Source organism: Aedes aegypti, chromosome 2 (genome assembly GCF_002204515.2).
Source record: "Aedes aegypti strain LVP_AGWG chromosome 2, AaegL5.0 Primary Assembly, whole genome shotgun sequence".
Classification (NCBI taxonomy): domain Eukaryota; kingdom Metazoa; phylum Arthropoda; class Insecta; order Diptera; family Culicidae; genus Aedes; species Aedes aegypti.
In genome coordinates this window covers 169898726-169923264 of record NC_035108.1, presented here as the reverse complement: position 1 = coordinate 169923264, position 24539 = coordinate 169898726, and the positions used below count along the sequence as shown (strand labels likewise).

Genomic DNA, 24539 nt, shown 5'->3' with positions numbered 1-24539 from the left:
GCTTGAAATCAATGTTCTATTTTAAAACAGTTATTAAACTATTTGGACAGGTATGTAAGAATCAGTAAGTAAACGACATGAAGCTTTGATGTCTTATCTTTCGATTAAGGTGCTAATCAAGAAATTTCGTTAAGCCAGCGAAAAGTTATAATCGTTTAAAATATTTCATGCCAGCGTAACGCTCTTGGTTTTGAAATTTCAATTTCACTCCTGTATAGAGAAGAAAGACGTACTTCTACGTCAAAAGTAATCGAGAAGTATTGATATTTTCTCATTGCAAATTACTGTACCATATATTGTTTATGTACTAGTTTGAATGGTAAGACTACAATACACATACAACTAAAAAAATGCATTTTAATTGATCATGGAATATACATTTTGTATTGTGCAACCTAGTAATCACTGCAAGTCGCTAGACTGGCGAGCAGGCTTGGGAACTGTGATCACAATTTGCCACAGTTCATCGATTCTGCCAGTCAACCAAAACACAAAACAGCAGCAGCATCAATACCATCAGGTGTTGCGCTGCCGACGGTTCACACACTGCTTGACTGTTTTTGTCTCTCCACTAATGACTGTTTTCAGGCAGCCATCTCGAGGTGAATGATTGAAAAAAAATGTAAAATAATTCAATCGCTAATATTTCGCTTGTGTTTTCAACTAATTGAAATCAATTAGCGCTAACAGCAAGAGCACAATCATTCCGTTGCGATACATATAAACAAGTTCAATTTCACGCTGCCTTTTCGAGCAAAAATGCAAAACCCCGAAAACCGGAAAAATCGTGTCATCACTGTGCTCGAGTCATTTCGTATTCGGGTTTGAAAAAACGTTGCGAAAAAGAAGATTACAGTTTTGAACAGCCGTGACATTTTTTCGTTTTGAACGGTCATGGTTTGCTTTGGATTTTGATGGTCGTGTAGAAAAATGTGAATGTCGAGGTGGTAAATGTTTGCTACAGTACATTTCCCATCCCTGCTGGCGAGCGCTTTACAATTAAGTGCTGTAACGACGCATTCGCATGGCCTGTGTTGCCCGAGTGTTGTTAGTGCATGAAAAGTTCGCCAGTGGCCAGCGACGTTTAGTTCACGCAAAGTAGTTGAGCGAAGTTTGGTTCGTTCTTGTTTTTGTTTGCACTGACAATGTAGATTAGCCAATCCAAACGCTTTAAAATTAACTGAATTACCAGCAAATTTTGCAAAACAAATATGGGTAATTTTTCAGGAATGCTTAAAATAAAAACTGTTTGAAAAAATAGTTATCTCAAGATAAAGTATATGCGACAGTGCAGGTTATTCGATTTATCTTAAGCTTTTATTTCGAAAAAACATGCCTCCCAGCATGAACCGAAGAATCTTGGTCGGGTCTCTATAGTGCTTCTGCTGCATGACTATCTCTCAATGGACACACATCAAAATGCCGATATCAGCTGTGCAAATCTGACATCTCAGCAAAAGTGAAGTTTGATGTCAGCAGGACTCGAAGGTGCTTATCAAGATTTCCATACAATGTTGTGGAAAACTCAATTTCTCATAACTCACGCTTGAGATTTTTCATGTGTGAGTTGTCAATAACGCAACTCAGCAGTCAAAAAATCATGGATGAGTTGGCTCACTTCACTTATTGTCTCATATTTCCACAGTTTACTCACACACGGCAATCGTTTCTTATTAGTCTGGTATAATTCTAGTAATTCTTTTCTAACGTAAACAACAACATTCGGGTTTCACGAGTTTTTGACGGGTTTTGCGATTGAATCATTTTTTTTACGGTTTGAGTTGATTGAGGGATTTTTCATCAAAATCTCAAGCGTGAGATTTACGAAGCAGATCTCTAATGAGTTTGCTCTCACGGGAGAGCATATTGATTGACACGCTTCTTGCCACATTATAATCGGAGTTGGCAGCACTCTCTTAGAATACAGAAAAATGGATATGATCGAAAATATTATTCCTGTTACGGGAACAGCCCTTTTCATATGGACTTCTCGATAATTTAAAGTAAACTGATTAGACAATATTCACTCTCTTAGTAAACTTGGATTAGTAGTTATCATCTATTCTACGTAAATCTCAAGATAGATGTTTACTACTAATCCTGGTGAGACAAAATTTCATTAAAATAAAAAAAAAATGGCCATTTCTTGTAAATCGAGTTTAAGTTCTAAAACAGGGTGTCTACTACCTGGAAAAACCTGGAAAACCTGGAATTATCAGGGAATTTTATTCAACCTGGAAAAAACCTGGAATTCTCAGGGAATTTCGATCACAATCAGGGAAATTATTTAGAACCCTAGCAACACACATGTTATAATTGAGTATTATCAACAGATATATAGCCAAATTTAGTCATATATAAGTTGATAATACTCAATTATAACATGTGTGTTGCTCGGGAAGCAGTAATTCATGATAGAATATGTTCACGACAAAGGATTTTTGCGTTATAACCCAGAGCTATCATTAATTGCCAGAAAACTATCTGCGTTCGAAAAAAAACTCGGCTGCGCCGCTCTCCAAAAACTATATGAGCTGTTCAGTGAGAATTCTTTCGAGTATGAAATTTCATCAGCTTATCAAAACATGATTGATATTTTAATGTATCTAAATTTGTTCGGTAAAGGATTAACATATCTAGGGCTGGTAGCAAGTTACTTTTTATATACATTTTTTGCAAGTCTATAAAGTCGCTATTTTTGATAAAAGGTGTCTGAAGTCTCTATTTTAACCAAAATAGTATCTAAAGTATCTTTTCTTTCCTTATCTTGCTTGCAGATAACTGAGATGCAAAATTTCTTCTCGTATTTCTCGAGATCAGCCTCAGGAAATATCCTTGTGTTTTCTCCAAAGATTTTATTATGAATTCTTCAAGAAATTGCTTCAGCATTTTTTTCATAGGATGCTTACAGGAGTTTCTCCATAATTTGCTTCAGGAAATCCTTGAACATTTCAACGTTAATACCTCTAGAAATTTTTCTCAGGCAGTACTTTGAACAAAGACTATCTTTGGACTTCTTCCAGATATTTTTTCACTAACTATCCAACCGAATTCTACAGTCGTTAATCAAAGAGATATCCAAAGTTTCCCACAGAATTTCTCCTAAGAAAACTTGACAAGAATTTCAACGCCATTTCGTCTACGGTTATTCCAAAGAATAGATCCAAAAGCTCCTCGAGGGGTTATTCGAGTCAATATATTGAGAACATTTCAAATAATTTCCTCAATTCGACCTGTGTTTCATTATTAAGTTTCTTTAGAGTTTTTTTTTTCTAGGAATATCTCCAGCATTTCATCCAAGGATCACTGGAGTTCATCCAAACATTTTTCAATAAATTTCTCAAAAAATCTCCATGGAATATTGAAAAGTTCTTTTAAGGTTCCACACAATTTAACACCACAGCAATTTTTTCTATGAAATGCTTCGACTGTAGGAATGATTATTCCTACACAATTTTCTAGTAATTTCGTCCAGTGTTCCAGGAGATCCTGCGCAATATCCTGCGAGATATTATGATTTTTCTTTTTCATTATTATCGTAGCAATCATCTTGGAAATCTTCTAAAAGTTCTTCAAGAGTAAGTCTTCCTGAAAATCCTCTTTAATCAAGGGTGGCCTAAGAAATTACATAAGTAACTGTAACAGAAGATACCCATAAATTTACGTCAAGGATTTATTTTTTAAATTCTCAGCTTTCTGGGAAATTACATTCAAATTTTCTTGGTGAAAACTCCTGGAAGAATGCTTGAGAAAAAGGCTTTGAAAACTTCCTTGAGAAATATCTTAGAATTAATAGAAGAATTTCCGAGAAGAAATCCTAGGCGCAATCCTGAAGGTATCCTCAGAGAAATTTGTAGTCAAAATCTTTTAAAAATTCTAAAGAACAATTTTGTAGAAAATCCTGAGAAATCCTTGGAGGCATCTGGAGAAGTTTCTAGTTGAATATTACAACATGTTTTAAACGGGAGTCTTGGAGGATGTTCTAGAAAAAACTAATTGGAGAATCACCGGATAAAATCCTCAAGGACTAAGGGTTTTTTCACAAAAAATATCTGAAGGAATTTCTGATGAAAGCCTTGTGGTATTTTTTGTGATAATGTTTGGAAAAATCTTGGTTCTATTTTGAGATATAAAAAACAAAATTTTTGGAGGAATTCCTTAGGAAAATTTTTGGAGAGTGAATATCTTAAATATTGATATGAATCCATCCCTTTCGTAATGTCGTCGTAATACATCAATGTATGTCCTTCACTGGCATATACCAGATGTGCTGGTATGTCGTCGTAACGTCGCAAAAAAAAAAAATTGAAAAAAAAAGGTGTCTGTCTGGTTTGATTAAACTATTTTGTCCTGGTTCCTGTTAGGTTTCGGTTTTTGATAACTGTTTTGTCTCTTTTCGGTCTCTTTTTAATTACTTTTTATTTATTTTTTTTTACAGGAAAGAGGATTCTAAATTTCATATTTTCAAGAAACTCATTCATTTTTTAAATTATTGGAAAATATTTAACATCAGAAAAAAAATTTCGAAAAGTAAACTGGAACTTGAACAACAATCAATTCGAAATTTCGTAAAAATCATGACTAATTTAGAACTTTTTCGAATGAAATGCAAACATTTATAATTTAATCATATTACCACAGTCAAATGTTATACGGTCGAACGCGATTACCCAGGGGCTTGATAATCCGTGTTTCTATCATAAAAAAATTGATCCGGGATCCAAAAGTTTTACGAATTAATTAATTTAGATTATAGATATATTGCCACATATCCAAATAAAGTTTAATTTAGCGCCCATGAAGCTGTCTAAGTTATCCAAAAGACCAATGGAAATGAATGGTACATAATCTGTACAAAAAATACTTTCAAGAAGACACATACTGATGCACTTGAAAGTTCCGTTCATTAATTTGGTTTAGACATATAAAATTACAGTATTTCTTGAACCTGGAATTATTTTTATAAAACCTTGAAAAAACCTGGAAATATCAGGGAATTTCATTTTGCTAAACGAGTAGACACCCTGTAAAAAATATTTTCTCTTAGTGTAGGCCAGAAATGAGATATTTTTATTGTTCCGGCTCACAATTACAGTTTGTGGCAGCAGAATCTCGGCTCATCTTGACGTACACAAATTTTGTATCTGTTCTCCCTCATAAGCTATGATCTAAATTTGCATCTTAGAATCGGATTTTTTCATATAATTCCCAAATCTCCAAATATCCTATTAGCAATCGGCTGGAGAATTCACAAACTTATTTTAGTGATTAGTTGGCAATCTATAAAAATAAAATTGTATTATAAGATGCACCAACCAGTCGTCAATAATAAAGAAAAAAATATTAAAAAATTAATTGTTCTAATGATAAAAAAAATGTAATAAATTTCGTATGGTGATAAAATTATGTTAATGTATAATTAAAGATATTCACTCAGGCAAATAGATACAAATGCCTTATAAAAATTCGTCACAAGAAATCTGTATCTGTATATTTTAGAAAACATAACGCGACAATGGATGTACAGTGATACCTCCATTAGTCGATGTTCCATGACTCGATATCGACTCATGGAACCATATTGAAAACAAAATTTCATGGTTACTATGATGGTCCCACAAACGGCTTTCCAAGTCATTTGTTTCCACGACTCGATATTTCCATGAGTCAATGGTCCCTTGAGATATCGACTCATGGAGGTTTGACTGTACTAAAAAATCATTTTAAAACCAATCTGTATATAAGAAATTATAAAAAAAAATATTTCAAATCAGCTTCAAGTTTTTTTATATCTATAGGGCTATGCGTTGTTTTGGTTTTGTATGGAGTTTTGACTTTCATTTATCTTGTTTATTATTTTGTAGAGAAGTGAAAGAGAAAGATTTTTACCGCAGGGTCCTATTGGTCCATTCAAGTAGCTAGTTACCTGTCTGAATATATTGAGTATATCCAGCTTTTTACGCTGGTTATAAAACGTGAAGGGGTGAATCGATTTTGATATTTCTTGCGTACACATTTATAGCTAGATCTTAGTAGGCAGTGATTTAAGTTTGCTGATAAAACTGTCAAGAATTTTCACAGCGTTTGCCTGTCCCGTAGAATTATTTCATTCATTTAGGGCCAATCATTCTCAACACCTTTTTTTTTACTGTTTTAGGTTGGAATCCATATGAAAAACTAGGGAATAATAAACTTATGACGAACCTTCGTTGGGATTCCTGGATTTGCAAGACTTAAACAGAACTATTATTCAGTTCTAGAGAAACATTTTGATTTAAATCTTCGCAATACGCGTCATTAGCATGTTTTTTGCTTGGTGTGAGTACCAGTAAAACAAATCTGGCCATACACAAGAGATCACTAGGAATATTTTTAATATGTAGTTGTCAATAACACATGTGTCAAATGTACCTTTATTTCGGGTGTAATTGATCATTTTTCACGGTTTTTCTAGTCTGTTTTCTATAATGTTAACAATGCCAAACAACTTAATGCAGGAAAACAAGTACGAAGGTGATCCTCATCGACTCATGTACCGAAATTTTCAAACAAATGTCATTTTAGTGTTAAAAAATATCTCTAAAATAAAAAAATCAGGGGATCTCATTTCGGAGTGAAATTGATCACTTGTCAATGCCAATATTGTTAGTTTTCAAAACAACTCTACATGATAAATTTGAGGTCCCTGAATCCGAATATGCTTGTCAAAATCTTAACAATGCAATATTTATATAAGAACGAATAGTTAAATTACAAGAATTACGCGGAAAACGCCTAAATGTATGCAATTTCCAAAGGAAATCCATGATATCTAACAGAAATTCAATTATTTCAACCATTTGAGCTAATTGGTACGAGTTTTGGTGATGAAATCTAGTTTGCGGATAAATCTCAACAATCTTCACAAACTTTCAGGTTTATACTATGCTCAAATCCTTGCTTAGAAATAGAAGTTTATAGGTGTTTGTCAATACTGTACCGTGCATGATTTTGGAATTTTATATTATTTTCATAGTAATAAACATTCTTCAACGCTAAAAACTTCACAACACACAATTCGACAATAGTTACGACAAACAACGTTCATTTACTGCAGCTCACTTTGATATTTGTGCTCCATTACGCATAAATAAAATCGTGTGATACGAAGATCAATTTCACCCTTCTGATCAATTACACCCGATTTTACGGTACCATATTATTAGAATGTTTAATCGATGACTGCACAAACTGACTACAAAATCATTGGCAAACTCATAATTCTGAGGCAGTCTTCTAAGAGCATCCTTCTGCTCCAAGATTCAAACAAGCATGCTTTGAATTCAATGAGCGGGATAGTTTTGAATCCTGATTTTTCAAATCTCAGCATGCGCTTTTTGTGCACGGATTCAATCCCAGGATTGAATCTCTGTCATTGAGCTCATGGGCAATCAATCGAATGATTATAAAGTCCTCCTCGTCTTGAATGTGAAAGTTAGACATTTCATAGGGGATTAGAACAAATGAAGTCTACCAAACGGGAGGCGGTGTAGAAGGAAGGCAATGAAATTATATCGGACAATAAAAACGTTTAAATAGAATCACATATCTGAAAACTAGCCCTAGTGGCGGTCATTACCAAAATCGGTAAAAATTGTTAAGTCCAGAATTTGTCCGTCACAAAAATTTCTTTACTACTGCTTGACATACTTTAGCAACCTAACAGACTAATACAATCTTATGTATACTATCTGTTTGGCAGCAAGCAGTTCCGTGTACATGAGAGTTGCGTTGCATTCGTGCAGATCAGAAGGCAAACCAATATTAACGGTAGTCTGCAGGTCATATTCCAGATATAGGTCACTAGAACCAACTGTTCATGTTAACGTCTTTCACATTCCAAGTGTTTGCCGAGCAGAAATTTCCAATTGAAACTGACGGAAATATCAATGTCGACTAGATATTTTCGCCAGCAAAAATCAATCAAGGATTGAATCCTGGGCTTCAATCCTCGTAAACACGTGGCATGATTCATTGCATGCCTGGATTTGATCAAAAAATGCGCGCGGAGTAAATCCTGCTCTGGTGATTTTGAATCTCAGGACGGGGTTGGTGGTCTGATGGCTACCGCTTCTGCTTCATAAGCAGAAGGTCATGGGTTCAATCCCAGGCTCGTCCCTTTCCTCGTACTTTGTAGTTGTATATCTCTCACTTGCTTCTATCTTCCATTCTAAATCTATCACACTCCAACTATTCGTTCATAGCAAACGCTAGAACCCGAGACGGACAAGAAACCGTTTCCCTAACGCTTCCATTCTTCCACGCGCATGTCTTTCCTTACGCCTGATACATAGGCAGTCTGCTAACCACAAAAGCAAACCTCTCTGCCATGCCTTTCCCCCAATCCATACACTCCTGCATGAACTGGCTTAGATGCAGTGGTATATACGGTCTACGTGGGAGCCAGTATAATGCATCATCAATTCCTCCCCCTTCCCCACATTGGTCAGCATTCTGACGTGGCAGGCACCATTGTCGCCTAAAAATAGAAGATCACCAGCACTTATACCCTGAGGATGCCAGCAGTCATTTGGTTGGTTCCTTGTGTAAGTGCAGCTGATCTGGCGATACTGGAGTAGCATCCACGGGCGGCCAATCAAGCTCAAGCTCTGGTGATTTTGAATCTCAGCAGCTTCTGGAGTGAGATTTTTTGAGGACTGTTCTGAGGCATTCGTTACCCGCCTTAGAGACTGACGTTGATAACCACTCAATCTAATCAGGACTATCTAATCCTATTGAAGACAAAGCGATACACTTATTACGAATCAAGCCTGATTCGCTGCTGACAAGTAATTTCTCGGCCTATCTTGATGCATGGAAAATTTCTGCAAGGAATCGATCAAGAATGCGCTTATTTCTGATCACAGTACGCAGTTGAAAAGAAATGTCAGTTCAAATGGGAGTCGCTATAGAAAATTTCTGCAAGAAATCGGCGAGAAATTGCTTTAGCGATTCCTTTTCAGTAGCAAATCAGGCTTCAATCATAATTTTTCTTTCTGGAGGGATTCTCCCGCCTAAAAAATTGATCGTCCGTATTGATTCAGCTATTGCTAATCGTGAAATCCGACATAGATAGAGTATAGTTTTGTCAGACAGGCGGAGTGATCAACTTCACATCTAGAAGAGTTGCATGATTTGTTAAATTTCATGTTTTGATCACAATGAAGTTTTCCATTTCCTCCACATCCGCCCCATAGTTGTTGGATTATCGAATAGCAAAGGTCTGCCTTTCATTGACACTAGCAACAGAAATATGATTGCTAATTGAAAAATTCCTCATGAAATAAGTTTTTCAATTTATAGCCCTTAGTATCTAGGAGTTTCAGCCTCTCATCAACCTAAAAAGACAAGCAAAATGTACTGAAAATAATAGGAAATATTGTTTTCAATTTGGTTTCCTGAGAACACAAGTAAAAATTCTGACGTCTGTTGATAATTTACAACAATATTTTTTATTACTAAGCATATGTACTATGATTTAACTATAAAAATTATAGTGTAGGCAAGACATGTAAAAAGGGGGTGATTCACATTGTATGGAAAGCTAGCGTAAAAAACTGGATTCTCTAATGTTCGCGCTATATAAAAACGTAATAATCTAAGATGTTGGTCTATTTGTGTTTATTATTTAGTTAAGTGTATACAATAAATGGAACTGTTCTGGCAACACTGACACACCTTGCGGTTCTTCTCCCGATGTTCTCCCCTTTGATAAAACAAGCCGCTAATGCTCACCGATTACTCATTCATGTACTACTACTCGTAATCTGCCATCACGTTTCGCTGTGTTGAGCAATATTTTTGAGTAAGTTCTTGGCAAAATAATGGCGTCCACTGGCCGATTGTTTTGAGAGAGAATACTAGATTGTGTTCGCGTTCCGGCGAAGAGAGAATCGCTCCACTCTACGGCTACGGCGACTGACTGACAACGACAACTACTTCTCGCTGCTCTGCTCTGGCTGCTTTACACACCTTCCCATTGAGGAGCAACATCGGAGTAGGAAGAAGAAGAGGAAGCAAATATACGACTGGCAGGCCAGCAGCAGAAAGTAAAATTTGGCACATGGTCCATTTTTCTCCGTAGTTCACAAGTGTGGAAGTTTCCCAAGTGTAGTGGATTGTTCCGACCGGAAAGAAGCGCATTTGATGTTCAGAACTAGTGCACGAGCACTTCCTACTATCGGTAAATAGTGGCCGCAATGGATGAAAATCGATTGGAACACGAATATCACTGAGTTTTCTGCGGTGCGACGCTGTTGCTCTGTTCCGGTCTGACAGCGATTTCTTCTACGGAGACGTCGTTCATTTTTTTTTTTTTTCCTGTATTCGACTTTTGCTGCGTCTCGTTATTTTTCAGATATTTTCTCTTCATTCTCACTTTTTGGTTCCATGAAATCGTGAAAAAACGAATCTCCGGGATATGGAATTATTGACTGTTCCGTTACCAAGGAAACGTCCCAGAAAAGTGAAGACATCAAAGAATTACCTTCGTGTCCCACCTTAGCCCTCCCCAGTAGCCTGCCCGGTTCCCTGTTCCGGGAATAAGTTTTCACTTCTCTTTGCAATGTGTTTTTGTTGCATCAATGACCCGTCAGCCGAAAAGGGTGGGTTTCCCTCCCCCCACACACACACACGTCTTCACACCGCACCTGCAAACTCACTCTTCCAAGTTGTGAGAGACGGAAATGTTGATTAGTTTTGGAGGATGTGTTTAGTGACTCCGGTCCGGAAGGACACACATCCAGGCAGGCGATGAAAGACGAACAAGAATGTATTTTGAATTAAGTTACCTTTACAATGTTGGTAACGTTACACCCAACAGCCTTAATATACTCACCTTGAATTACACTGTTTCAACACCATAATTATTCATGTTTTATTATAAAGAAGGTTTTGCCGTTTTAGGAGTTCTTACATAAGTGTGATGTTTTGCGTATTAGAATTATGTATTATGACCTAATGTTTCTATGTTGTTGGATGTATAAACGTTTAATTATGGATCGATGCGTTAATTGCGGTAAATTTGTAGAAGTAACGGGGCTACAGTGCCACAACCTGACGTTCAAATCTAAGCCTATATAGAAGATGGACGTCATAAATCTGGAAGTGTATTCCTAATATTCACATTACTGCCATCAATCGTTTATAAATATCGAATGAAAAGTGATAGATAATTTAGTATGTAAAATCAAACTTTTTGAAATCATTCATTAATTAAATGCCATAGCTCCATACTTGTATTTTCCAGAAAAAAAAAACTTTTCTATAATAATACAGTCACCCCACAATTATGGATCAACTAAGGGTCATTTTTCAGAATAAATTATGATTAAAAATTATGGTGATGTTGTACAAAACAAAATAACCTCTCTGGCAATGCAAAATATAGTTGTTTTATAGAATACACATCAAAATTTGCGGTTATTTACGAAAAAGTGTCGATTTCGATAGATATTTCAAACGTTCTCCTTCCCACAGATGTGGATCAGTGGAAGAGGCGGGTCCTTATTATGGATCAAATCGACTCATATTATGGATCAGAACACTATAAAAGCAGTTTATCTGTGAGTTAAACGAATGGTGTGTTAGAGAAAGCATACGTTTTGGCGTTTTTTTCGGAATCGTCTTATCGTTGATTCAACTGTGGTATGGCTTTCAATGCCCCACAGTTATGAATCGACGCTTCTGGGAATACGGATGGCATTTTATTTCATACAGATGGAAAAAATATGCTAGGGCATGTTATGATTGATTGCGATGCTGTACAGATTTATGCTTCACGTAGGTAAAATGTGTTCTGCGTAATTGCAACTCTATTTGATGAGATATTCTCCGGTTAAGCTATCTCTGATCCATATCTGTGTGCTATCCATAACTGTGGGGTAACTGTAGTTTACGCAACACGTTGCAGAATAATGATTTTTACAGCACTAGTCGTACAGCTATCCAACGAGGCTTGTCGAGTTGAATAACTACGAGTGCTGTGAAAATCGGGTTCTGCAACAATAGGCGTACATTTTTTTTTTTTGCTATTTCGAAGACCACCTGAGAGTATAAGAACTCATTTCAGGATGTATTTACCATCGTTTTGCAATGGATTATTAAAATAGCCAAAACTACCGCTATGAAACGAATAGATTGCGCCACCGTAGTCTTGTGTGTTTGACAGAACAGCAATGTTGTCACAATGTGAAATCCCATATACGGTGGCGCTATTGTTTTGATGCGGTGAGTGCCGAAAGAGGTACCTTCAATGATCCATTGATGAAAATTGTTGTGTAGTGGTTCATTATGGAATTCATAGCAGTGGCGTAATGAAAGAGCGTTTGGTAATAGTAACGAGTTTTTCGACACTGCATAATTCAGTGCAGGAAAGTAGGCCGTTTCATGGCAGATTGGGGTGATGGCCTATTGCGTTAAGAAATTGCAAAATAGTAGTTTTCGCAAAAAGTTGCAGAATGATGATTGTTACATCACGAGTCGTACGTTTAGTTACGACGAGTGCTGTAAAAATCAAGTTCAGCGACGAGTTGCGTAGGGTAAGTCCTTAGTTGTGGGTGTTCCTATAGTTGCAGTAGTGCCGTTTTCACTGATTTTATTACATTAGCCACAGAATCGACACTGCCAATCGACGTATTGGTTTGTTGATACACGGAATAGTTGAAAAGAGCGTTCAAATTTCTTTAAAACTGATGAAATAGCACTAAAATTGCTAAAACTACTTGTACCAATAGTTGCGGTAAAGTGTTCCCATAGTGGAGGATCTCATAAGAAAACAACGGATACCGCAACTATAGGAACACAAATTAAAATATACCGTCGAAAAAGCGTGGCATAATTTGTGTACCATTCCTTAACAGAACGCATATCTTTTCGACGATATGTGTCTCCGAGAAAGATTATATGCAATATATATCTTCCAATCTATATCATAAGTTAAGTAGGCTTTTAAAGTTGTTCATGGATTCTGTTCAATGTAACAGTTACAATTACAGTCATCTCTCCCTAACTCGATATTGAAGGGACCATCGAGTTAGAGAGGTATCGAGATACAGAACACCAATTTTTCAATTCTTGAAATTTTGATTATTTCGACAAAGTACATTCAAAATAGTAAATTAAATGTGAAAAATAGTAATTTTTTAGTACATTTAGAAACGTGACCCTTTTCGCATAGTCTTCAAAAAATCAATTTTTAATCGCCCTGAAATGACTTGTCAACCTTCATTTTACTATCACTATAATCATAATTATCAAATATATGAATTTTATTAACATTTTGAGAATATTTGAAAATTTTCATGGAAATATCGAGTTAGAGAGGTAAACTTGCATAGGAAACTGAAACAGATCGCATCGAGTTAGGGAACATCGAGTTAGAGAGGTATCGACTTACAGAGGGATCAAAGTATGCTAGATTGAAGGGACCGCGCATTCCATCGAGTTAGGGGAAATATCGAGATACAGAATATCGAGTAAGGGAGAGTTAACTGTACAATGTATTTAAGACTCTAGTTGATTCTTATTCTAGTGCTTGATATAATGATTCAATGACAAATAAGATTTTAGCTTAACCCTATCCCGCCCATGACTTTTTTTCATGATAAAAAATAGAAATGTACATTTTTGCGCAAAATCGTAGTACAAAACCTTGTTTTTGAACTATGAATTAGTGTTCAAGGTAACTTAAAATCAAATATGAGGTGGTGCTCTGATGCACCACCAGGAACTTAGAGTACTTTATGGCTCCAACGTATTTTTTCAGATAAGCTTTCTTCAAACGCGTTTGTAATTGTCGTTTCTTATCTTTTCATTTACCTAACTCGTTACATGAGTATAACCAATTCTGCGATGTTTTCTGACAGTGCTCATATCCAAATTCTCCACTTCCGTGTCATCTCCTTCGGGACAATGATAAAGTATACGATATCGGAATCTGTAATATAGCTCTACAATATATAGGGTCTATAAATTCTGCATACAATACGATTCTAATTTAGAACTTACTTCTGGATCTAATCGATTTCGTAGTACGCTTAGAGATTTTCGCTGCTTCATTAGTAACTTTGTCGAATCCATTCAAAGCACCAGTATCTTCATAAAAAAAAATCCGATAAAATCACTTTCTGCACCGCTTTCGTAAAGACTTGTCTTATTTCTTGACGATTTTTCAGTAAAGTTTGTAAATTGAATTGATAAAAACAATTTCGATATTACGCTTTTTTGTGTGCCATGCGCCCAGTGGTGCACATGTGCACCATACAAGTTCCATCAAATTCAATGATTGCGAACATATGTTAGAGCAAATAAAGAGTAAATCTATTGGGAAATATTTTTATTGCTACCATGGGAATCAATTCTCTTTGTTTTATAAGGCTTCGAAATCATGTACTATTTTTCGACCAGTAAAACCCATTCCTTCATACATATTTTTCGTAAAGAAACATGTTAAATGTGTTGGCATCCCTAAAATAAGGCATTGAAGTGAAAGAGGAGATGTGTAATTATGAAGTAGCGTGAAAACAATTTAATTTCGTTCGTTATTTTTCAAGATACAAAGGTTGGAAGTTTTGGTGCTCTACAGACACCATGGTCGGGAGAGGGTTAAAGCGATTTGTCAAGAATGAGCTTAACTGACGAAATTCGAAATACAGTAATGACCCGATTTTGTCTACCCCCGATTTTAGCACCCTTTTTGACCTGATTTTGTCTACCCCCGATTTTAGCACTCTTTTTGACCCGATTTTGTCTACCCCCAATTTTAGCATCCCTTTTTCCCGATTTTGTCTGTTTACCATGAGCGGAAATAGGTACACTTAGATGCAGTAACAAATGCAATTCAATAATTTTTATGGAAGTTTTTAAATTATTTTCATTTTGCCGCTGATAACCTATACTTGGAGCTACATTGTGGGTTGTCCGACATTTCGCGGTAAACCATTCCGCGGTCAATCATTTCGTGGTGTGTGTATCATTTTGCGGTTTACCGTTTCGCGTTTAGTACCATTTCGCGGTATGGTTTTCCCTACGAGTTGCACTGAAAATGGTTGGCATTATTACTAGTAACATTTTCATCGGTGATTTACCCTTCTTTTGAACACAGGCAATCCTTCAAATTGGAATGTCAAGATAGATGAAACATCTCGGTACAAACCGCGGAACGGTACACCGCAAAATGGTACTGACCGCGAAATGGTATACCGCGAAGTGGATTACCGCAAAATGTTATACAATCACATTGTGACATAAAAATAGTATTGATCGACACAATAGTTGTTTTATACTAAATATTTTAACACATAACTTCCCTTAAGTGAGCGGAATCTGGTGCACTGATGGTACCTTTGAATAATTTTCGGCGGGTTCGAAGCCCGCCTGTCGAAAATCTTGTTATAAAGCGAGTTTTATCAACTTTCCAGAGCATAGAGTATCTTCGTAGCGGGCTACACGATAAATGCAAACAGTGGTCAATATGCAAAGTTTAGTCAATGGCTGAGTTGCAGGCGTCCCATTAAAGATGTAACGCCAGAAAGAAGTTTTTATTCTTTGAACAGAAAAGTATAAATTACTCTCATCTACTTTTAGGATCAACAATTTGATTCACGTTCGTAAAAATTTACATTTGAAAAGGGGTTTAAAATGAAACCTAGAAAACTTTCTGAATAAGATTTTTTTGTAAACGGAATAAATTTCAATTCATACTTTTACAGTACTCACGATTTACATTCAAACAGGTCCATCGACTAAAATGTGCCTTACTATTAAAAAGAGCTCAATGATTCCATTCAATTTGTTATACGCAAACATCCTTGTATTTCAATTCTAAATATTTAATCGTAGTAAATTTACTACTAACGTATTTGCAGCATTTCTATCTCCTAATGGCAAAACCTTCAAAGATGAACAAATGGACATATTCCACGAATCGAGTGATGTGAAACATGAAAGACCGACATGTTCCATCTCACTCCATTCGTTGTATGTGCTCAAACCATTAAGTTATCAAACGAAACTTGTCCCTCGTGCAAACGGGCACTGATAAATTCTTCTATTCATATTTGTAGCTACATTGTAAATACCTTTGTATATATAGCGGAGATGAGCACACAAACCCGTTCCGGAGGTGGTGGCGGTGGCCGCAACAAGTCCAAAGCCAGCAAGGAGAACAAAGAGAACGCAGGCATGGACGAACAACCGCAGCCACAGTTGCAGCAGCAGAAAGGCAATGCCACAGTGAACTCTGGCGGCGGCGAGAAACAGAAGAAGGGCACAGATAACAGCGGTTCGAAGGGTGGTGACTCCAAGGACAAACAACATCAGCAGACCACCACACACACAATCAAGACGAAGCAGCCGACTGCCGAACAGATTCGCATTGCTCAAATCACAGATATCAAAAGCGGAATGGACGATCCGAAGATACAGGAGAAGATCCAGAAGCTGATGGAGACAACGCAACGTTCGGAAGAGGAGGTTTGCTGCGCTCTTCAGGAGTGTGACAATGACTTGGACCGCGCTGTGATCTTTCTTCTCGAAACCCTTCCGGTCGGAGCATTCGCCACCACTTCCAAAAAGAAGAAGAACAAATCGCAGAACAAGGAGCAGAATGACTCTGCTACTGGTGATGGCGATTGGGATAATGGTGGCAATGTAGGGTCAGGATCTGGTGGAGGTGGTGGCCTGAGTGCAGATTCCAAGGATCGCCGTGGCAATCGTCCAGGTAATCAGCGCTCAGGTGGCGGCCCAGGAGGTCCTGGTTCTCGTGGAGGTCGTGGAGGCTTCCGTGACGGTGAGCGCGGTGGGGACCGTGACCGCAATGGTTTCGACCGTGGAGGTCGTGGACCTCGTGGTCGTGATGGTCGTGACGGTGGTCCTGGCCGTGGCAGTTACGGAGGAGGATCTCGTGGCGGACGTGGTGGAGGCCCTCGAGTTGGCACACGTGGTCCAGGAATGCGGGAATCAAATCGAGCACCGCGTATAACGGATCACCAGGAGATTGACGTATGGGACTCAGTGGCGACACCTAGTGCTAATGATCTCAACAAACCTGAGGAGTCGTCAGCATTTGCAGACACTTGGGGAGATTGGGACAACGAAGAGTACACTGGTTCGCTATCAGATACCAAAGTTTTCACGCCAAGTACGCAGGTAGCAGCTACAACGCCACCTGCCCAACAGCAGCAGCAGCAGCCTACGTCTTCGTCAACGCAATCTCAGCCAACGTCGCAGCCGCAACAGCCAACGACACCGCAGCCAGTGCAGTCGCAAATAGCGCCGGTTCAACCTGCAACGGTTTCATCGTCGGTAACGAGTGAGTTTCACTATAGAAATGATTAAAATTCACCAATACTTAATGATATCTAATTTAATATTCTTGTAGATCCTACGGAACTGTCTGCCCCTCCAGGTTTAGAGCAACAGATTCTTAACCCTCCGCAGCCGAAAGAGACTGATCTGGTGCAGCAATACAGCACCACCGTCGTATCGAGTACGGCCACAGCAGCAGCCGCTGCGACAGTTCAGTATCCAGATCTCCATTCGGCGCCAAGTGCCGCGCAGCATTTGCGGCAAGCTCTTGAGATGCCACAGATCAACAACTCATCGTCGTCGCTCTCCGCGGAACAATCACAGTATTTCAACACACTATCTTCTCAGAATTCCAATCTCCAATCGAGTGTAGTGAACTCGTATCAGCAGAGCTCTGTGCAATATCCGACTTCGTACGGCTCGAGCAGTACCTACAGTGATCAGGTGACATCCTCTCAACAAGCACCGACGGCTCGACGGCAGCGGGCACGTGTCCCGCCGCCGTCGAAAATTCCGTCAAGTGCTGTCGAAATGCCTGGTGATAGCCTGAACAACATCGGCTATCTGGACGTGCAATTTGGTGGTCTAGACTTCGGCACGGATGATACTTTCGATAGCGTTCCGGTGACGGACAAGTTCAACACGAACAGTCTCGAACAGAGCACACCATCGTCAGTGCAGCTTCCATCTGCAGTTCAACCGACACAGTCGGAGGTTAACGACTACCAGAGTAAACCTAGTGTCGTTAACAATCTGCAGCAAAAGTCCAGTCTTACTAGTAGCTTGCAAAGCACGCAGATTCTACCTGGACAAAATGATGCTCTGACGGCCACTCAGAGCGATAGTCTGTCAAATAGCTACTCTCAGCGTAACACCTCAACCGTTGTTCCTTCTTCTGTTAGTTCCGGCGTAAATGTGAATTCCATCAACAGTACTACGTCAAGTATGTTGAAAACTTGATTCTGAACGAATTTCTGTCATTCACGTCTGTTTTTATTCATTTCTCACAGCACTGGAGCAACTGACCAAGACTGATCCCTATAGTCAGTCCACCGGGACGAATGCCGGCTCCGGAGGATATCAAAACGTTTCGTACTCAGCGTCGCAGGCGAATAAAACTTCTTCGTATCCATCGTCGGCTGCGCCGCAAGGATACAACAACTCTAGCTACTCTAGCACACAGGTAAGTTCGATGAACGATGACATTAAAACTTATAAATTATGCCTTGAGAATTTTTTTTTCCTTATTGAGTAAACGTGTACACCTTATCTGCTTTTCAAATGCAGGCTTAGGTATTACGGCCAAGGCATATCAATTTCCCAAAGCAGTAGAAACAAGCGGATCAGACCCATTGTTTTCACATTGTTGGGATAACAGCTCAGACTTGTGTTAAGCTCGAACAACATTTTTCATATAGCAAACTAACAAAAATGCTGTTTCATAACTAGGTACAGGGGAGAGTCCTGTATGGTCGGACAGCCTCCATGCCCGAACACTTGACATTCTTCAGAAAATAAGCGTAATTTTAAAATTTTAATAGGTATCATAATACAACACCTATTGGATAGTCATTAGTACACAACATATAACGTTTCAGTCTTCATAGATTAAGACAATGCTCTATGCTTCGGGCACTTCTATGGAAGTTTTTTTTGAAATGATTTTGGACCAAGCAAAAAAACACCAAAAGGGGGAATACTCGGACACTCTTTGTTCCAAATTATAAATTCAAAAAGTACCATCAGTGCCGCTCATGCCCCTATTACCGCTCACTAGTGTTAAAAATTCGTATAAAACAGCAACATTTTTCGCACGGATATATTTTAGCAACATGAACAACAAATGAAGTCGTCTGACATCGGCTTATTCGGATTGAAATCCAAACACTGATAGAGACTAAAAAATTATAGGAAGAAAAGTCCAAATAGTGTTCTTGTGCAACAGGAGCCGCGGCTGGATCAAGCGAGAAGAGGTTAGATTTGCGGAGAAACCCCGTTTTGCACGTCCTAGGAAGAATGTAGGATTGAATTTTCTACTTCTCTACTTCTCTTGTGAGCTAGAGTGTTTAAGGTACCCAATACTGGAGCAAGAATTTGTGAGGTCTTTCCTACATTTTATTTAATATTATATTTATTTATTCGTTAAACAAACTATGAATGGTTTGTCACTATAAGCCTATGGCATAAGCCCTTATTTGGGGCCTTCCTTAGCCGAGTGGTTAGAATCCGCGGCTACAAAGCAAAGCCATGCTGAAGGTGTCTGGGTTCGATTCCCGGTCGGTTCAGGATCTTTTCGTAATAGAAATTTCCTTGACTTCCCTGGGCATAGAGTATCATCGTAGCTGCCACACGAATTACGAATGCGAAAATGGCAACTTTGGCAAAACAAAGCTCTCACTTAATAACTGTGGAAGTGCTCATAAGAACACTAAGCTGAGAAGCAGGCTCTGTCCAAGTGAAGACGTTAACTCCAAGAAAAAGAATAAGCCCTTATTCCTGTTTTATAAAAAAATGAGAAAGATATAGGGTAATTCGCCAATTGTTGAACGGTCAAAATTCTCGCTAATTGTTGAACACGCCATAAGGAATACACAGGCTGTTCAACAATAGGCGTCGTTTTTAGCCGTTCAACGTTAAGCGAATTGCCCTACTTATTTTTTTAATTTATTTTTTTACAATTACTAAAAATGAACTTTGAATAGTTCGACATTAAAAATGATAGATAACTTTTTTAATTGAGGCTACATGAATCGCATCTCTTACCAAGATGAATCCTGATCTTTCGAACTCCTCCCAGTAACAAAAACTCTTTCCTGTGAAAACCATGAAGATGCAGAGGTTATCTCGGTCTCTAATAGCAATGGATGTCACACTTATATCCCTTCCTAATATGCCCCGATGATCGTAAGGACATGGCCGTCGCCGTTATGGAAATTACTAAGTTTGGAGCTCTCGAAATTGTACATTGAAGATGGTACGCTTCTCCCAAGCTGCATTTGTTGATTCCCTGTACAATTTTGATTATTCTAGTCAATCACGGAGTAGCAACTACGAATTGTACGGTCATGCTTATGATTATGCTTAGTATGTCACCCCTGCTTTTTTATAAAAACGACAAAATCAGTGTTTGGATTTCGATCAAAATAAGCCGATCGAACCAAATTCAGAGAGTGCAGCAGATTGTGAATCATAACAGTTCGTGGCACATTATTATCGGAGAGTAGAGATGCACAGAATATTCGGTCTGCCGAATAATGAAATCCGTTATTCGGCCGAATAGCGGACTTCATTAGAGCGTTTGCAATCATTAGGTTGGTACTAATGTATTGTCGATCTTGGGTAGGGTAAAAGCACCGGTTTGGCCAGCCTAAGATAAAATGTCAATAAAAATTGAATGGGAAGCCGTATTTATTACAAATATGTCAAATGCATGCTTTCAATCCATATTATTTGTGTAAAATATCGAAACTGAGTTAAAACCATTATTTCGCATTGAAAATATCGTTGGTCAATATAGGACACCAGATCCAGTTTCGATCAGAGACTTAACTTCGGTTCTTAAATTGGCCAATTACATTGATTTCTTATGAGAGTGGCCAAATTAGGAGAACCCTGGCCAAATTAGGTATATGAGAGTTAGAATTATAAGGATTCTTATTTTTGAATCAATACGGACGAGTAAATAATGATCTACTGAACATGAAAGGTTTCATGCTGATTAACTATGTAAAACGGTGCATTATCCACTATGGCTACAAATGGAGTATGGCCAAAACCGGTGCTTCTACCCTAATGCTGGATTGCCATATTGCTCTCAAATTCCTTTGAAACGTGGCTAACCATCCACGTTGGGTAGGCTAGTATTTTGTAAAAAATAATAACTGCCCAATTGGAGTCATCCAAAAATGACGTCCATCATTTGGTGGAATGGGGGAGTGGGGGTTCTACGAAAGTGTGACAGGATTAAAAAAAAGCGTGGCAGAGGGGAGGAGGGTTATATTTGAATCCCATAGGCCCCCCACTCGACTTAGTCGAGTCTAGTACACGACACTGGAGACGGCCTTACAGTTGAAATTGAAATACGCCTATCTGTCAAAGTATACACACACTAGTGGAAATAAATGGTAGTACTAAATTCGGGTTTTCATTTACTTACAACAAACAAGTCCTTTTTTATATTTACAAAATATTTGAATTGAGATTACAAGGAACGCATCATTTGCCAAGGTGAATTCAGATTGTGTAGCTGCGGAATCCCATGAATATTCCGAGTATACTTCTGGTCTTTAGAAACAATGGATGTCACGCTAACATATTTTTCCTTCTCCGATGACGATGAGCACATGGCAGGCGTCTTTGTAATGTTTGGGATTCTCAAAATTGTACACTAAAGATGGTAAACCACTCCTTGTGTTGTTTTGTTGGTCCCTTGTGCAATTTTTATTGTTCTGGTCAATCACTACAAATTGTACGGTCATCTATGCTGTAAAAACATTGAAATTTTCAAATTACAAGGGCCTTAGAGTGGTTAGACTCGGTGGCTACAAAGCAAAGCCATGCTGAAGGTGTCTGGGTTCGATTCCTGGTCGGTCCAGGATCTTTTCGTAATGCAAATTTCATTGACTTCCCATAGTATAGAGTATCATCGTACCTGCCACACGATATACGAATGCAGAAATGGCAACTTTGTCAAAGAAAACTTAAGGCGAAGTAGGCCGTCATTGAAATTTGTACGCTTTGTTGATTATTGTTGCTTATTCATCTCACGATTTCGAAACAAAGAAAATCAGTTAGTTTTGCACTGACACAGCTGAAAAAGTATCAGCATACTTTATGCATGTTAGCGCGTACAGTGATATTTTTTCTAGTCAATATAAACTATCAAGACTGAGTTTTATCACTTTGAAATGAAAGCTGAGAAGTCATCATTGTTGCCAAAATGAATGACGGGCTACTTAGTCTTAGTAACTGCAAAAATGCTATTTCAACACTAAGCTGAGAGGCAGGCTTTTTCCCAGTGAGGACGTAACGCTAAGAAGAAAAAGAAGTTTAAAACAAAAAGTGTTCGAGCATATAGGACTTTCTCCTAATGTCGATTCATGAAAATATGTCAAGAAACTTTTACGATGTCCATAAAAAAAATGATGAAGAAAAGGCTCTCATTTAATGATATTTGAAATGCACGTAGCTTTGTGACATGTTTATGTTTAATAAAGGTAAGACTGCTGTGATACTGATTTAAACATTTCTTTTAACAGGTGTCAACCAACACATACCCCGCGTCGTCCAACAACTATAGCTCGTATAACCAGAGTGGTGTCAATTCGTACCAACAGCCTAGTAGTAACGTCTCAAGCAGCGTAGTGCCCAACAACAACTCCACCAGTTCGGTTGGAGTCTCTACGGTGAATCAGTCTAATCCTAACCTGCCGGTGAACAACAATGTTAGCAATAACAGGTAATGCTGACCACACTTGAAATGTTTTACCCTGGGTAACTAAATATCGGTTTTCTATCTTCTTCGTACCAATCCCAGCAGTTCGAACACCAACACTGGATACCTGTCCAGTCAGTATCCGGTCAGCCAGACGTCGTCGGCTTTCCCCTCGCAACAGAGCTATCAGAACAGCTCCCAGAATGTATACGGAAACACCGGACTGAACAGCAACACTGGGTAAGTTTTTTGAATGCTTTCTTCGCTGCCGTAGTTATTTTCTCCACCATCACACAAGAAATAGCGTGGACAATGAGATAAATTGGTAAGCTGAACTGGTGAGGAGCGTTGAAAACGTCATAATTTAGGTCACGTTCCTTAGGAGAAACCTTTTTATTCAGAGAAGTTCAGTTATCATACAATAGTGTAGCAAAAGAAAAAGAATGGGTTGAAAAATTATCGATTTTCTTGTGACCGTACAGTGTGTCAAATTTAATTTACAAATTATTTCAAACACACAATCTAGTGTAATCGTCAGCTCGACGAGTCAAAAAAAAAAAATTACATCATTTTGAGACCTTCTTAAAAATTGGTAAAATGTCATGGTTTTTCCATATTTTCCCGAATTCTTCTGAATTGTGGTATACAAAAAACTTTCACAGTTTTAAAGTCGAATTGTGTAGAATGATTCAAATACAAATTAATTAATTGTTGGTAATATGTATTATCTTGCTTCAGGCTCAAGTTTAGTGTACTGGACCCTACACAAATATGACTTTCGTTTTTGAATCGTGGGACGCCATAAATGAACATCTATTGGCTTTTAACCAAGTAGATATTGGAACCGTTGTTGGATGTGTGTGAATAATAACGTGTTCTCTGCTCTCGAATTTCGTGGTTCAATACCAGGAAGCGATTTTTTTCCGTAAACATTTTATACGATGTCTTATAAAAATCATTTCATTAGCATGTCGTATGAAAATGTTTTTTTTTTGTAAATTTCATAGTGGATTCATATGGTTTTCGAACTTGCAGTTTTCTCAACAAACTAGTGTGCTCATCACTAGACTGATGCAAATTTTAAAGTGTTGGCTCCTTTATGCTTAAACTATGTCAATTATGGTAAATAACAAAGTTTGAATTGATTTGAAATAAATTTGTCTGTGCACACGCCATTTGAAGTTCATATGGAAATTATTATGAGAAAAACCAGCCTTTCGTCTGCATCTTTATGACACATGACGATGCTTCGCAATATGATGCATCTCAATGTGACATGTGATGTGTGAAAAAGAAGCATAAATAATCAGCACAAAATCGATTTTTCAGCACGTGTGAAAGTTACACACATATGAGGTTATTATAAAACGAAGCCAAACTTTGAATTTTCAAGTGCACAAGACGAGAGAATCTGACAACAGTTCGCGTTGAAAACCAATCAAATTGCTTGCTTGCTGGTGGTGACCAACGGGATAGATTTTCAACGCGGAGCGCTGTTTGGTTCTCAAGTCTTGTGCTCCTGAAAATTTGAGTTTTGGCTTCGTTCTATAATCACCTTATAGAGTCCGATTTTGTGTATTTTTTTTTTTCAAAGAGTGTAGGTATCCGTTTGCTCTTTCTTTGGATGATGCATTCGAAATACGACTTACCAGGGTTGCGTTACCTACATCATGCCTCTTCGATGTTGGCGTGAGAGCAGTGATGGAAAGTTGCGAACATGTCTGCTGAACCGGAACAAAAATAAAACAAAATGCTCGCA

The 24539-nt window shown here is 38.1% G+C and overlaps 1 protein-coding gene across 16 annotated transcripts in view; it reads left to right on the top strand.

The window, feature by feature from the left end:
• The window catches only part of LOC5572191 (protein lingerer), a 50929-nt gene that overhangs the window by 10867 nt on the left and 15523 nt on the right, over positions 1 to 24539 (top strand). For 4 of the 16 annotated variants that reach the window (XM_021843109.1, XM_021843124.1, XM_021843114.1 and 1 more), the window contains exons 1-6: positions 10054 to 10222; positions 16104 to 17350; positions 17420 to 18289; positions 18357 to 18529; positions 22605 to 22804; positions 22883 to 23020. In XM_021843109.1, the coding sequence (XP_021698801.1) occupies positions 16138 to 17350; positions 17420 to 18289; positions 18357 to 18529; positions 22605 to 22804; positions 22883 to 23020 (2594 nt within the window). In that variant the 5' untranslated portion in view covers positions 10054 to 10222; positions 16104 to 16137. Of the gene's footprint in view, positions 1 to 10051; positions 10223 to 16103; positions 17351 to 17419; positions 18290 to 18356; positions 18530 to 22604; positions 22805 to 22882; positions 23021 to 24539 lie in introns of those variants that run through there. The other 12 variants (XM_021843119.1, XM_021843122.1, XM_021843120.1 and 9 more) reach the window with 7 other exon arrangements.